Raw genomic sequence first — 16,389 nt, 5'->3', positions numbered from 1 at the left:
GAAGTTATTCTCCCAGTTTAGGAAGTATTGTGATTGAGCTCATATTATCCTGTGGTTTTTTATTTGTTTATTTTTTTAAAGATGTATGTGTTTATTTGAAAGTGCTATGAGGGAGAGATCTTTTTAATATATGTATGTATTTGAAAGTTTATGGAGAGAAAAGGAGAGAGACATACAGAGATTGTCTGCTGGCTTGTACCTGAAATGGCCACAATGGTCAGGGCTAGGGTAGGCTGAAGAAAGAACCTTCTTTGTGATTTCCTATATGATTGGAGGGGCACGAGGGGCTATCTTCAACTACTTTTCCAAGCACGTTAGCAGAGAGTGGATTAAAAGAGGAGCAGTTGGGATTAGAACTGGTGCCCACGTGCGATGCTAGTCCTGCACATGGTGTCTTAATCTGTTGGGCTTAGTACCAGTGCCAGAGAGGCGAGCACTCCTCCTTTTAAAAAACATTTATTTATTATTTTTATAGGAAAGGCAGATATACAGAGAGAAAGATCTTCCATCTGCTGGTTCACTCCACAAGTGGCTGCAATGGCCAGAGCTGAGCTGATACGGAGCCAGGAACTTCTTCCTGTTCTCCCACACAGGCAGAATCACAAGGCTTTGGGCCATCCTCTACTGCTTTCCCAGGCCATTGGGAGAGAGCTGGATGGGAAATGAAGCAGCTGACATATGAAACAGCACCCATATGGGATCCTGGCGTGTGCAAGGCAAGGACTTTAGCTACTAGGCTACGGTGTCGTGCCTGAGAGGAGAGATCTTGGATACACAGATTCTCCAGAAGGCTGTAATACCTAGGAGTGGGGAAAGCCTAAGCCAGAAGCCAGAAGCCAGAAGCCAGGAGCTTCATCTAGGTCCCATCTAGGGCCTTAACAGTAGGACCATCTTCTGCTGCTTTTCCTAGGCCACTAGCAAGAAGTTGAATTAGAAGTAGAGCACCTGGGACATTAACTGGCACCCATTTGGGATGCCAGCATTACAGGAGTTAGCTTACCTGCTATGCTACTACACCAACCCTCATCAGGTCTTTACTATTCTCTTTTGTGTACTATCTAAGTTGTTTTGTGAAATGTTTGATTCCTTGGGCAGATAATAAAAACATTTTTGGTACAGACCAGTGTACATTTTAAATGAGCAAATTTAGGTACTTTAGATGAAATCAGAAAGAAAATGTCAAATGCGTATTAATTGAAAAATAGATGATATTTTGCTCAGGAATTTATGGGTTCATAGTTCTATCCTTTATGCTCATATCCATTGATGTTATAGGAATTGATGAGATTTGTTAATGTTACACTGCAGCAGGTTAGGCCACATTTGGAACTCTCACATACCCATATTGGAGTGCCCAATATGCTCTGCTTCCATCTACATTCCTGTTGATATATCCTGGGGGCATCAGATAATGGCTCAACTGCTTGGGTCTGCTACCCATATGGGAGGCTAAGATGAAATTATTGACTCTCAAAAAAAAAAAAAAAGAAAAGAAAAGAAATTATTGACTCTTGGTTTATGCCTACTCAGACCTGATGTTTTAGGTCTTTGGAGAATGAACCAGTAGATAGTCTTTTCTCCTCTCTCTGTCTCTTATCTGCCTTTCATGCCAATGAGGACAAGTGAATGAATAATTGATGAGAAAAGTCTGAATTTCTTTAAAAAATGGCTTGTTAAATACAGGTATACTTTTTCTAGATGTTAATCAGATTATGCTGGATTGTTCCTAGAAAATACTCCGAATAATGTGATTTTGTTATATAATGAAAAAAATTTTTGTTGTTCTAGTCTAGTAAAAATTAAGCACTTCCAGTAATTTCTACTAAGTGTTTATAGCTAAATTATCTCTACTGCAAGCAAGCTGGGCAATTGGTATTTATAAGTACATAAAAGGATATTTATGATCTCATAATCTGTAGTCAGAGCCACTAATTTCATTCAGTGGGAGGAGGAATATCTGGAGTTTTTGCATTAAAAAAAATCAAGAAAAATTTGTGAACCACTGATTTGAATATACAGACCATCCTATCCCATAGCAATTATAATTCATACATACATATATATATAAAGGTATTGAGACTGCCAGTTTGTGTGTTTGACATTTATTTTCATTTAGTCTTCATCAGAATCTTGTAGCATGGATATTAATTTTTTTAATTTCACAGATTGAGAAACTGAGGTTTAGAGGACAAGGTATAACTCCAAGTCTATAAATGCATGTAATGCCAAAGCGTCTGAAAAAGCTAGTATCCTTTCCTTCAGTCATGTTCCTTTCCCTTTACACTTCCTCATTTATTCTAGCAATATGAGCAAAAGAGTTTATACATTTTAAGAAATGAGTGACTAATTTTTTCCTGAGTAAGAGAGGGAAAGTCAGGAAAGGTCATAAGAAAAAGTGACTCCTAAAGCACTAAAATGTAGATAAAATTCATGGAATAAAGTTCTAAAGTGTTTTTAAAAATGGGACTACATTAATGCATAGGTAGAGAATTAGTAGCAGGAAAAGAGAAATAAATTCATCTTACCAAAAAAGTGAGTCAAGATAAGAATATGCTTGTGAATAGAAGCAGTTCATATAAAATTGTGAAAAATTATTTAAGACAATATGGCACTTATATTTATCTCTTAGTAAGTAGTATCGTAGTAAGGTTAGTTCAGGGTCACTAGCTTGAAGGCCACTCCCCACCACCATCTGTGTGTTCCCTCCTGCCCACCTGTGATGATCACCTGGAACCTGAGAGGGAGCAGTGTTGTGTTGTTGTGTAACCACTCACAAGCCCCTATACAGGCCCTTGATAGGAGGGGCTCACTCTCTTGGTCTTGTGCCTCCATCATTCTGGCAGTCTTGACTCCTGGCCTTCCCAGTGCTTGCTTGCTCTCTGGCTTCCCACGGACAGAATAAGGACAGGATGCCCTGAGCATGGCCCCTGTGTGTCTGTATTCTTCACCCACTGTTCATTGCTTGGGCAGGTCAGTGAAGATAGCAATGCTAAGAAGCTTTGTTTTTCTGATTTGTGTGCTCTCAGGAGTTCCAGGAAGGTGAGGCCTAGCAGTAGTGGAATGTGGGCAGAGAGGCTAGGGAAAGGTGAATGCAGCTTTGTAAGGGTGTCAGGATTATTCGTTGCATGTCTCTCACGGTAACTTATATTGTTAGGGATACTGGGACATAGGTCTTCAGCTTAACGGATGGACTTCAGGGTAATGACCATTTGTTCCTCTTTGGGTTTCGATTGACTGGATCACTATATGGGTTTATGATATGCTCTTTCTAGTGGGCCCTGTTATCACCAAACTTGGTTGATAAAGGCTCCTTAGAAAACCTTAGACTTGTTTGACTTGATCTTGCTCACACCTTGCAACAAATTTTGTAGTTGTTATGTTTGTCTTGGTATAATGTAAGTAGAATATAAAATAATTGTACTAGTTTTATTTTATTATACTTATTAAAATGTTGCAGTATATATTTGTACTGCTAAAATGAGTGGGGTTATCATGACACAATTTGTTTCCTTCTTTGTAAATTGGAAGAGTATTTCTCACACTCTGAAATGCTCAATGAGTGTTTTGTTTTATGGCCTCATATGTCATTAATTAAGATAATTGCTCCATATAGCAAAATAAATCATATGTCTCCTTAGAGTAAGAAATAATTGACAGACTAATAAGAGAACAGATAACTCATTTCTCTAAAAGGAAAAAAAATGTGAATTGATACTTCTAGCTCGGATATTTTGTATTTGGGATCATGTTAAAGGTGGGTCTAACGTGTTTTTTGAAGGCTGCCTTTTTTTTTTTAGATTTATTCATTTTTATTGGAAAGACAGATATACAGAAATGAGGAGAGACAATGAGAGACAATGAGCAAGATCTTCCGTCCGATGGTTCATTCCCTAAGTGGCCACAACAGCTGGAGCTGAACCAACCTGAAGCCAGGAGCCAGGAGCTTCTTCTGGGTCTCTCACATGGGTGCAGGGTCTCAAGGCTTTGGGCCATCCTTGACTGCTTTTACAGTCCACAAGCAGGGAGCTGGATGGGAAAGTGGGGCTGCTGGGATTAGAACCAGTGGCCATATGGGATTCTTCCGCATGCAAGGCAAGTACTTTAACCGCTAGGCTACCACACTGGGCCCTGAGGGCTGCTTTTTAAGAGGCTTATCTTGACTGATATGACATTTTTCTAAGATGTAGTTACAAGAAAAATGTGCCTTAGAAATGTTGAGTAACTTGTCCCAAATCTTAAAATATAAATGGAAATGTGTGGATTTTACCATTCATAAATCTGCCAAATTCCAAAGCCCATACTCTAACCATGACTACACTGACTTTGTCTTGGGTGGGTGGGTGGCTTATTTGAATTTGTAAGGAAGGAGGAGCTTGTTGTTATCAGGTAACAGAGTAGCCCAGCCAAGTTAGCATTTTAAATTTTACTTCACTTACCAGTTCAATGACAAAGCAGGTCTGGAACATCTTGAACACCACCTCACTGAAAGAAGAGAGATCTAGTGAAAGTAACATATGTCCCTTCATTTCCCCAACATTACTTTTTCTGCTTTAATTCAGCTGTTTAAAAGCAGACACAAAATAGATTAGTTTTTCTTGCATTTTTGGTTTGAACATAGAAGAAAGAAGGGAAGCTATAGGAGAGGCAGTGTTGGGGGGGGGGGGCGCCCTGGAAGGAATGACAGAGCTCTGGGAACGTTTCCTGTGTTGTAAAAGGAAGCATCAGAGAATTTCATTCTTTTCCCTTGCAGTTCTAAAAGAGCTTGTGTAAGCCCTTCATTAAAAAAAAATAAGAAAAAAGAAAAGAAAAATCATGCTAGCATTGATTTATCTCTTTAAAATTATTACTGGAACTCTGATTACTGACATCACTTTGTGGGAAGAGTGCCATTAAGCATTTTGAAATGTGCTGGATTCAAAGTGTGTTTTCTGGAAGTCATCCTATTCAGACTGAAATGCTATTTATCAATGTTATCAGTTAACTTGGCTGTGCTTGGAGTTTTGTTTTGCAATTGCCGATTCCCTTTTTCAGTAACTTTTTCATGATAGTTTTTCAGGATTTCTTTTGGCACATATGACCTTTATCATTTACAATTTTTAAAAAGTTTTCTGATGATATGTATAAAATTTAAGTGTCGGGGCATGGTGTGATAGTGTAGTTGTTAAAGTCTTACACACACAGGGATCCCATATGGTTGCTGGTTCTAATCCCGGCAGCCCTACTTCCCATCCAGCTCCCTGCTTGTGGACTGTAAAAGCAGTCAAAGATGGCGCAAAGCCTTGGGACCTGTGTGGGAGACCCGGAAGAGCTCCTGTCTCCTGGCTTTGGATTGGTGCAGCACCGGCATTTGTGGTCATTTGGGGAGTGAATCATCAGATGGAAGATCTTCCTCTCTGTCTCTCCTCCTCTCTGTATATCTGCCTTTCCAATAAAAACAAATAAATCTTTAAAAAAAAAATTAGGGATCGGGCCTGGCGTAGTAGCTCAAGTCCTTGCCTTGAACACACCGGGAAAACAGTCGAAAACGGCCCAAAGCCTTGGGACCCTGCACCCACGGTGGAGACCCGGAGGAAGTTCCTGGCTCCTGGCTTCAGATCGGCACAGCACCAGCCGTTGCCATCACTTGTGGAATGAACCATCGGACAGAAGATCATCTTCTCTGTCTCTCCTCCTCTCCGTGTATCTGACTTTGCAATAAAAATAAATTTTAAAAAGCAAGAGACTTATTAAAAATAAAATTTAAGTGTCACATTGAATTATGATATACATTTTCAGTTACAGATATGAAATGTCTAAATGTATTTATAATTGTTATATGTATTTATTTATTTAAAAGACAGGAGCATGTGATCGGAGATCTTCACTCCTTAAATGCTTGAAATTGGGTCTGGGCCAGGCTGAAACCAGGAGCCTAGAGATTAATCCTGATCTCCCACGTATGCAGCAGCGAACTGAGTTCTGGGCTCATCACCTGCTGCCTCCCAGGGTGTACTGATGCTCAGTACTACTTTCTGTTTCCGTTTACTTGCAGAGTTGATGGAACATTTCAGTGAGTTTCCTAGTGCCCTAAGAAGAGCCCTTCAGAATGTTCTCTGTGCACAATAGACTTGACTGACTGTGACATCCAGTATAAAGGTCAAGAATATGGCAGGTCAATTGAAGCTTCAACCTTGAAAAAACTCAGTGCACAATAAATTATTAAGCAGTTTGCAAGTAGAATTTTTAAAACAGATTTATTTATTATTGCAAAGTCAGATACACAGGAGGAGAGACAGAGAAGATCCTGTCTGATGATTGACCCCCCTGCTAGTGACCACAGCGGCCAGTGCTGTACCACTGATCCGAAGCCAGGAGCCTGGAATCTCCTCCAGGTCTCCCACATGGGTGCAGGGTCCCAAGGCTTTGGGCCATCCTCTACTGCTTTCCCAGGCCACAAGCAGGGAGCTGGATGGGAAGCGGGGCTGCCGGGATTAGAACTGGAGCCCGTATGGGATCGTGATGTGTTCAAGGCAATGACTTTAGCTGCTAGGCCACCATGCCGGGCCCATGCAAGTAAAATTTTTAAAAATATATTACAGAACTCTTTTATATACATATATGTGTATTTATATATATATATATATATAAAACAGTATTTACAAGTTTAAATTTGTTGTTTTAGTCCTTTGAAAGTACTTTAAAATATATTAGAAATCTGAGTTAAGATTGAAATTTAAAATAAAATATTCATTTTGAAAGTGAGATTTAAAAGCCCGGTATTTGTCGATTCTTTTGTAAGATTGAAAAATATATATATATTTTTTCTTGTAGTCCTTGACCCTTTGTACCCTAATCAACTATGTAAAGATTATCAAAATAAAATGATAATTAAGTTAACAATTTTAAGGAATTATTTATTTGAAAGATAAAAGCTAGTTAGATGGGGAGTGGGAATCAGAAGTTTGGCTATCTATTGATTTACTCCCCAAAGGGTTAAAATGGCCAGGGCTGTGCCAGGCTAAAGCCAGGAGTCTTCCATGGTATAGTGTCAGTCCCATTTATTTAAACAAAGTAAGATATATATATATAGCTTGAAGGATAGCTGTCTCTTGAGCTCTCTGAATATTCTTATTTATTTGTTTCACAGACTTTGTTTTCTTGAGCAAAATAATTTTAAAGATAGTTGCCATAAACTACTTTGCCACATAGGTACTTCATTCTCAACATCTTGAGTTAATGTGAAACATGTGTTGCAGTTGAATTAATATTAATGACCTTATTAAGTATAAAAGAAATACTTAAAAAACTGTAATTTGGGGACTCGTGCTGCAGCATTTCAGGTTAAGCTGCCCTGTGCAGCATCAGCATTCTGTACGAGCACTAGCTGAAGTCCCAGCCACTGCATTTCTGAAATGGCTTCCTGCTAATGTACCTGGGAAAGCAAGGAGATCGGCCCTCCTGCTTGGGACCCTGAACCCATATGGTAGATCCAGAAGAAGCTCCTGGCTTCAGACTGGCCCAGCTCCAGCCATTGCCACCATTTGGGGAATTAACCAGATGATGGAAGATCTCTGTCTCTCTCTCTAGCTCTGTAACTTTGCTTTTCGAATAAATGAACCTTTTTTGAAAGCTGTACCTTTTGTTAATGCCATATTACGGAGTTTGATAAGTATCTATTATGTATCATGTTCTCTATAGAGCTGTTGTACTACCCTAAGAATCCCTTGTCCACCTGTTCATCATTCTTTCCCTAAACCACTGGTCTTATTTGTGTTCCTATTTTTTTTTTCTTTTCCTGGGATATTATTTAGTTTAAAACATACAGGATGTAGATTTTCAGATTTACGTTTTTCCTTTGGAAATGCAGTTTTTACTGTGTCTTTGTATGGCTTTTGTTTTTTACAGTTGAATAATAGTCTGCTGTATGAATATACTGCAGTTGATCTCTCCAGTTGAAGTATGTATGGGTGGTTTCTAGTTTGGCGTAATTATAAATCAAGCTGTTAGCAATATTTGTATGTAGGCTTTTGTATAGACATGAGTTTTGTTTCACTTGTATAAACATCTTGCGCTGTGATTGTTGCGTTGTGCATTTTCTTCTTCTAAGACTAGTAAACTGTCTTCCAAAGTGGCCATAACATGTTGCATTTCCATTAGCAATGAATGAGAGTCCCATTCACCAAACACCAATGTTTGCTGTTGTCAGTGCACCATGGTGAAATCCATGCATGTTTTTTCAGAGTACATTTTTATCATGAACCTTTTGAAAACCCCTGTATCTTTTTTGAAGAAATATCTATTCTTGTTCTTCACCTACGGGAAAAAATAATTTATGTGAAGGACAGCTTTTATCTGTTGGTTCACTCTCCAAATTCCTGCAACAGCTAGGCCTGGAGCTGGCCGGAGGTGAGAACTGGAAATGCATTTCCACCATCTCCAGTGCCTCACATGATCTACAATGGAGGCAGGAGCCAAGGCTGGGAATCCTATCCAGGTCTTGCATCAGATGCACATTTCTTAACTACTAGGCTAAAGGCCTGCTGCTTCCCCATATTTAAAAAGATTCATGTATTTTTTTTCTTTTTGAAAGGCAGAATTGGTAGATAGATCTTCAATTTGCTAGTCGTTCTCCAAATAGCCCCAAGGGTCAGAGCTGAGTTGACTGAAAGCTGGGAACTGGGAACTTCTTTTTGGGTCTCCCATGTCAGTACAGGGATCCAAGAACTTGGACCATCTCTGTTGCTTTCCCAGCCTTTACCTGGGAACTGGATTGGAAGTAAAGCACCTAGAACTTGAACCGACACCCATGTGGGATGCCGGCACCACAGATGAAGGCTTAGCTTGCTACATCACAGCACCGGCCCCCACCCATTATTAATTTAGTTGTCTTTTTTGTTGTACACTTACAGAGCTCTTCACATATCTTATATGAACATTTCTTATCAGGCATATGATTTGCAAACATGTTCTTTCATTCTATGGAGGTTTTTCTCCTTGCTACTCTTTTGTCTTTTGTGCACCAAAGTTTTAAATTTTGATGAGATGTGATTGTCTTTTTATTGTCTGTGCTTTTAAAATAATATTCAAGATACCATTTCCATATCCAGTATCATGTAGCTTTCCACTGTGTTTTTGTGTGTCTTATAGTTGTGCTTGCACTTTGATTTTTGATCCATTTTGAATTTTTGTATATGATAGGAATCTGATTTTATTCCTTTGAATGTAGGTATCTTTTTTCTTTTCACAGTGAGTGCTGTTGGTACTCTTGTTAACATGATTTGACACATATGTGAGAGTTTACTTCTGTGACTCTGTGTTCTCATCCACTGGTTTTTATATCTTTTAGTAGTATGCAATACCACATTGTATTGATTACTTCCACTTTGAATCAAGGGAGTGTGTTCTTTGTGAAGATTATTTTCGTTGTTTATTGTCCCTTGAGATTCCGTATGAGAATAAGGAAGATTTTTTCTGTTTCTGAAAAAAACAAAACACATGTGATTGAGGTCTCAACCTAGACTGTTGAACCTGTGGGTTGCTTTGGATTTTTTTTTTAGGTTTTTTTTTTTTTTTTTTAATACTGGAAAGTCAGATAGATAGAGAGGAGAGACAGAGAGGAAGATCTTTCATCTGATGATTCACTCCCCAAGCGACCATAACAGCCAGAGATGCACCGATCCAAAGCCACAAGCCTGAAGCCTCTTCCGGGTCTCCCATGTGGGTGCAGGGTCCTCTAGTGCTTTTCCAGGCCACTAGCAGGGAGCTAGATGGCTGGATGGGAAGCTGGGCTGTCAGGATTAGAACCTGCACTCATATGGGATCCTGGTACGTTCAAGGCAAGGACGTTAGCTGCTAGGCCACTGCGCTGAGCCCATAGTATTACATCTTTATGTTAATTCTCAAATCTGTGTACATAAACTGTCTTTGCATTTATTCTGTTTTAATTTCTTTTATTAATCACCTCTTTAAGTACCTAATTCCCAAGTTCCTAATTCTTTTTTATCTTCTAATTTTAATATATAATTTTAAATTATTTTTACTCTTTAAAATAGAATTGTTTTCTTAATTTCATTTTGTTTTATTGTTATTATTGTGTAGAAATGCAGCTGAATTTGCATACTGATTTCCTGTCTTTGTGACTTGACTGAACGTGTTAGTTCTGACAGTTCTGTTTGGGTATGGCACCTTTTGATTCTCTGTGTACAAGATCATGTCATGTATGAACAGAGATAATTGTACTTCTTCCTTTCCAGTTTGCATGTCTTTTAGTTCTTTTTAATTGCTCTGGCTAAATTTCATTACCTTGTTGAGTAGACATGGATAAGCACACATCTTTGTCTTATTCCTGTCTTAAAGGAAAAGCTGTTTGCCTTTTATCCTTGCATATGTTGGCTGTAGTTTTTAAAAATTTTTAATTTTCTGTTTAGTGTTTTCATAGTTGTACATATTGTTTGCGTAGGGATGCTTGTCCACGTGGGCCTCCAGTTAGGGTGATGAGGAGAGTAGAGTATGGAAGAAGGTAGGTAAGGTGAATGTTTCAGTTCTTCTAACTTTTTATCCTCCTCGTCTGTGGAGGATGGCTCTAGGTTTTTACAACATGAGTTTTACCATATTAATATAATTTCCTTGTTACTACTTTTTGAGTGCACTGTTATACAGGGTGTTGAATGATATTAAACCTTTTTTTTTTTTTTTGGCCCAGCATGGTAGCCTAGTGGCTAAAGTCCCCACCTTGAAAGCGCCAGGATCCCTTATGGGGACCAGTTCTAATCCCGGCAGCTCCACTTCCCATCCAGCTCCCTGCTTGTGGCCTGGGAAAGAAGTTGAGGATAGCCCAATGCCTTGAGATCCTGTACCCGTGTGGGAGATCTGCAAGAGGTTCCTGGCTCCTGGCTTCAGACTGGAACAGTTCACAGCTCATAGCTGTCACTTGGAGTGAATCACTGGACGGAAGATCTTCCTCTCTGTCTCTCCTCCTCTCTGTAAATTGAATTTGCAATAAAAATAAATAAATCTTTTAAAAAAAATAACATATAAAAGTCTTTTTTAAAAAAGATTTATTTATTTTTTATTGGAAAGTCTACAAAGAGAATGAGAGACGAAAAGATCCTCTGACCACTGATTCATTCCCCAAGTAGTCAACATGACTGGAGTTAAGGCAATCTGAAGCCAGGAGCCAAGCACCTCTTCCAGGCCTTCCACATGGATACAGAGTCCCAAGGCCTTGGGCCTTCATCAGCTGCTTTCTAGACCACAGGCAGGTAGCTGGATGGGAGATGGAGCAGCCAGGCCGCAAACAGACACCCATATGGGATCCCAGTGGATACAAGGCGAGGATTTAGCCTTTAGACTATCACATTGGTCCCAGTTTCCTGTGAATTTCTAAAAGTTGTTTAATCAATCAAACTCAGTTTCTGTAGAAAACGAAAAAGGTAGTATACTTTTGTTTTTTTCTACATAACAGAGGAATGTGAGAATGTAAAGCCCTTTGAAAACTGTAGATTAGTAATCATAATAGCTGTGTGTATCAATTTTACCTAGTAGGAAGGACAGTGATTTATCTCAGCTTGAGTTAAGTATGGCCTGTGTCAGTTTCATAAGATGCAGGATACTTCTTTGCTGTACAGGCTGTTGGAGTAGAGTTTATCCTCCCGGGAACAGTTTTTTTCCTGTATGAAGACTTGTATGGTGAATGATTTAATTTTCAAGAAAATAAGTCTTACCAAAGACTTAATGAAATTCTTACTGCATGATGTAGAAAACAAAAGAAATTGAGATTTTTTTTGGAGCCAGACCCAAAAGCTGGAAATGAGGTGCTAGAAATTGCCATGGCTGATTTTGGTTGCCAGCTCTCGTTTCCTGTAGGGGGAGCTGGGTTTTTGATTTGTTGTTGTTGTTAATATGATTGCCTGGTATATTTTGATGTGTGATCTTTTGCATATTAGGGAAAGCAGTTGGCTTGATTTCCAATAAGGGTAGTAGAAAGCAGAGTTAAAAACCAAAAATCATTGTTTAAATTGTTTCAATTCCTTTCCAAACATCAATAGCAGAAGTAATTGTCTTGAGCAGTCTGTGTTAAAGTGATATTGCATGTATCAAATATTGTAACTCAGGTGTGTGTTTTTGTTTCTCTGCTGTATATTTTCTGTATGACCTCAGTGATAGTTTTTATTTTAAGTCAGTATTTTCAGTTTATTGTTGATACAATTACAAATCTCACTCTTGCTTTTTGAATTGCATAGCCTCTTGAATTATGTTTCTCTTTGAAGTTTTTATTACTTTAGTGTGATAAGTTTCATTGTTAATCACCATTGTCAAACAGCACTGACCTGTTCTATTTGTTATGATCCCAAATGAGTTTATAGTGTCTTCTTTTTCTACACAGGTTTTCTGTGCTTCCTGCTGTAGCCTGAAATGTAAACTGTTATATATGGACAAAAAGGAAGCTAGAGTGTGTGTTATTTGCCATTCAGTACTGATGAATGGTGAGTATTGAGAACAGGTTGGTTTCACAATTCCTGACACTGAACCATAGAATTCCTATGAAAAGGCAACTTTTTCTTCAATGTCTTTCTGAATAAGTTGCTCACTTTCTCAAAAGTTATAACTTTAAACATATTGAGAAAGTTTCCGTATTTTGAGCTGCATTAGCATTTCAAAATTACTGTGCCTGATTTAATGCTAAAGGGCAGCTAAGTTTTTTACAAGAAGAACAGAAGTTCTTTGGAAATCTGATGTTATGTAGCTGTTGATATTCCTGTGAAATGACCTGAGTTGCGCGTGGGGCCAGGGAGCAATTGAAGTTGATGATAACATATTACAAATGGATTGAGATTTTCTTCCCAAGAGAAGAAATCTAGGGGACACCTTATTATTAACACTTTGTTTCATTCATCTTGTTAAGAATATATATTTTAAGTCCAGGATCAAGTAGAGAATTGCTTTCTCCTATCAGTTATCTCTTTGATCCTACTTATGTTTGTGATAAGGATAATGGTTTTGAATTTAGTGGTTTTTGGCAAAAGGATAAAGCCAGGGGATGGTAAATAAAACTTACTGTTCATCTTTTAAGAAACTAGAAATATATCAGGAGCATTTTATAGTTAAAAAAAAATGGAAAACAAAAGTACTCCTGAATATTCTTCTAAAGAGAGACAATAAAATTGCTCAAGCTGTAGTGTTTTCTCCTTGAAAATGTCTTTGTGCAGTTGCCAGAACATTCACTAATAGACGTAAGATACTGATTCTGGACACCACTGCTGCTTGTGCCTGGATAGTGTGCCCTCGTAGAGGATGGAACTGCTCTGAGATCCCTCCTGCCCTGTCTGTCCGCATTGCTCATAGTGATGTGTTCCTGTTGCTGCCTTATTAACCTATTGCATGTCGGTTAATCTGATCTGTTCTAATCTCCTATGATTCACCTAATTTCCTCCCATTTCTGAATTCTTATAATTTTGATCAAATGTAAATCATTCTTTCTACTCTTAAGGGTCACTTTTTTGGATGATGGTAATTTCACTTGATTTCTCAATTGATGATATTTATTCCACTACTTTCATTTTTGGAAACATATTCACAGACAAGAGCATTTTACTTAATTATAGTACCTAATACTTCTTTTATTTGATGAGATCTTCCAACTGGATAGCTGTTTTAAGATGGCAGAGCTAAAGATGAAGGAAATGGCAGAGGATTCATATGGAACCTACTTTTTATTAAGCAAAGGAGGCCCTTAACAGGGGATCCTAAGGTGATCTACTTTTCCTGGTTTTTCCAGCATCTTTCCTCTTGCATGGCTTAGCCTGATCTTTTTCTGAACATTTAATTTGATGTGTTCCCTATCTCTTTTCCTTTTCTCTTCCTCCCCTCTTCCTGCTAGTGCTTTCAAAGGAGCATAGCTTTTGTAAATAGTCCTGTCTTGCAGTTTGAAGGCAATATTCAAAATCTTATAAATTGTTCTTTGACACAGAATGATGTTTTTGAAAAAAAAAAACTTCAAAAAATTGATTATTTTCTATTCCTGGGCACACAGTATTCCTGAACTGAGAAAGTAATATATGGTATCTTTCCTATCCATAGCATTGCATCCTAAATGTTTAAGAGGCAGAGAGAGAAAAAGACAGAGCAAGATAGAGCTCCTGTTCACTGGTTCATTCCCAAAATGTGCTCCACATCCTGGAGCGGCCTGAGATAAAGGCAGGAGCTGAGAACTCAATCCTTGTCTCCCATGTGAGTGGTAAGAATCCATCACTTGGGCTGTCTGTGCTGCCTCCCAGGGTTTATACTGGCAGAAAGCTGGGGTCAAGAGTCAGAGTCAGGAATCAAACCTATTCACTTCAGTGTGGGATGGGTGCATACCTTAACTCTAAGCCAAGTGCCAGTTCAGTTCCATCCTATTTATTTTTAAAGACAGTGCTTGATATATGAGTGTTTAAATAGTAAAATTACACAGAATTATGACATACCTGTGATCATATGGGTTGATCACATTTATATGAACTTGGCGCATTTTCATGTTCAGATGGAGTCTGTGCTTTTTAGACACACCAAAGATGTGAAATGATTGTTGTTAGGTACAAGTAGAATTCACTCAGTGCAGAGATGTGTTTCTGAGCTTTAGGCTTCAGAATATTTCAAAATAGTCTGATCTAGAAATAAACTAAAAATCCTATGATGGGGTTACACAGTTTTAGTTCCTGATAGAACTTCATAAAATGTATGCACTATTTAAACTGTTTTCCCATTAGAAATCCTTTGTTGCTTCATTCCCTTTTGAGGCAATGTGTGATCTTTTAAAAAGTTTAGGGGTCTAGTCTTTAACTCAGAAGATTAGACAGTTCTTTTTACTATTTTTAATACAATGAAATTTTTATTTACTGCAAATAGTTTATTAAGCTGTTTCCTTTATTGAATAAAATCACCTTCTCCTTAATACCTTCACTAGCTGGAAGAGAGAGATACTCTGAGTGTTAATGAGCAGGAGCTAGTTTATTTATCCAGTATTGTGGAGGTCTTAATGTCCATATTTTGCAATCCATTCACATTGATTGTGTCTGTATTTGCTTTAGCTCAAGCCTGGGAGAACATGATGAGTGCCTCAAGCCAGAGCCCTAACCCTAACAATCCTGCTGAATACTGTTCTACTATCCCTCCCTTGCAGCAAGCTCAGGCTTCAGGAGCCCTGAGCTCTCCACCTCCCACTGTGATGGTACCTGTGGGAGTTTTAAAGCACCCTGGAGCAGAAGGTAGGGGATCATGTGCTATTCTCTCTATTTTTCCTCACCATGTTCCTCTAAAAAGGTGCTGATGTGACTTTGCAGCACAAGTCTTGAAACACTGCAGACAAGTCCCTTTGGGTGATTGTTAAAGTGGAAAAACAAGGTGAGAAATGTGTCGATACTATTTCTGGGCAAGTAAAAAATAATACTGTGTTGGCCTGATACTGTGGCGGCACCTCTGAAAACTATGCCACCTTCCTCTCCAGGTTAAGAATGAAGTAATTATACTGCTTATACTCTAAAAGAGGTGTAGAATGTGAAATCACCCTATAAAATTCTACCCTCATACTTGCCTTAATGTTCTTTGTGGGAGTCTAGTAGGTGATTAAAATGAGAATTCTTTCTGACAAGCCTGTTCTAGTTTTGTATTTTTGGAATATACATTGCCATTTTCTTTTAATTTTTAAAAATCTACCCATTATAAAACATGAAAATATTGTGTTGGGATATAGACCTTTAAACCCAGAACTTCAATTCTGATATGACAGGTAGAAAATTATAGGATAAGCTTATTTTTGCTTACTATATAACTTTTTTATTTTGTCAGATGAAAGGTACTTTGTAAATTTAGGGGATCATATAGAGTAAAAATAACAATATGTATTTTCTTAAAATGATCTCATCAAGAAGTTTCTCTTGATAATTAAAAGTCAATCTTCTTCATTAATTATATATCTTTTCATCTAGTAATATTCCCTTCCCCTTGCTAAATAGCCAATTTTTCCCTTTTAAAGATCTAAGACTTTTATTGACATTATCACACTCTTCCCATTGACCTGTCTTTTCAGATCATCCCTTGGTCATAATCCTTGTATTTTTGTGAGTTCAGGCTTCCTTAAAATCCTTATTCTCTTTACTTCATTTGTCATTTTTGTTATTCTTTCCTAGTCTTTGTTTTGACTGTTTGAATTGATTTTCAAAATTAGATTTATGAGAACGTTTCATCAGACTCAATTTCCCAGCTTTTCCCTAGTCCTTTTACTAAAATGCAAACAACTTTTACACGGCCAGATCACTCTTTTGCTTCTTCAGTTAACACTTTTACCGAAGAGCTGGTCAGTTTGCTTCCCAGTTCTTATGTATCTGTGCCAGTTCCTCCTTTATTAATTTATAATTCTTCAGCATCCTTCAG

The 16,389-nt window shown here is 38.1% G+C and overlaps 1 protein-coding gene across 3 annotated transcripts in view; it reads left to right on the top strand.

Moving 5' to 3' along the window:
- Window positions 1–16,389, top strand: part of ZFYVE9 (zinc finger FYVE-type containing 9) — a 150,606-nt gene that overhangs the window by 72,225 nt on the left and 61,992 nt on the right. For 2 of the 3 annotated variants that reach the window (XM_040978539.1, XM_040978541.1), the window contains 2 exons: window positions 12,365–12,464; window positions 15,048–15,224. In XM_040978539.1, coding sequence (XP_040834473.1) covers window positions 12,365–12,464; window positions 15,048–15,224 — 277 coding nt within the window. The remainder of the gene's footprint in view (window positions 1–12,364; window positions 12,465–15,047; window positions 15,225–16,389) is intronic. The other variant, XM_040978540.1, reaches the window with a different exon arrangement.

Source organism: Ochotona curzoniae, unplaced genomic scaffold (genome assembly GCF_017591425.1).
Source record: "Ochotona curzoniae isolate NIBS_2020 unplaced genomic scaffold, NIBS_Ocur_1.0 contig_291, whole genome shotgun sequence".
Taxonomy (NCBI): domain Eukaryota; kingdom Metazoa; phylum Chordata; class Mammalia; order Lagomorpha; family Ochotonidae; genus Ochotona; species Ochotona curzoniae.
Note: the sequence above shows the minus strand (reverse complement) of the source record. Positions and strands in the feature narration are given on the sequence as shown.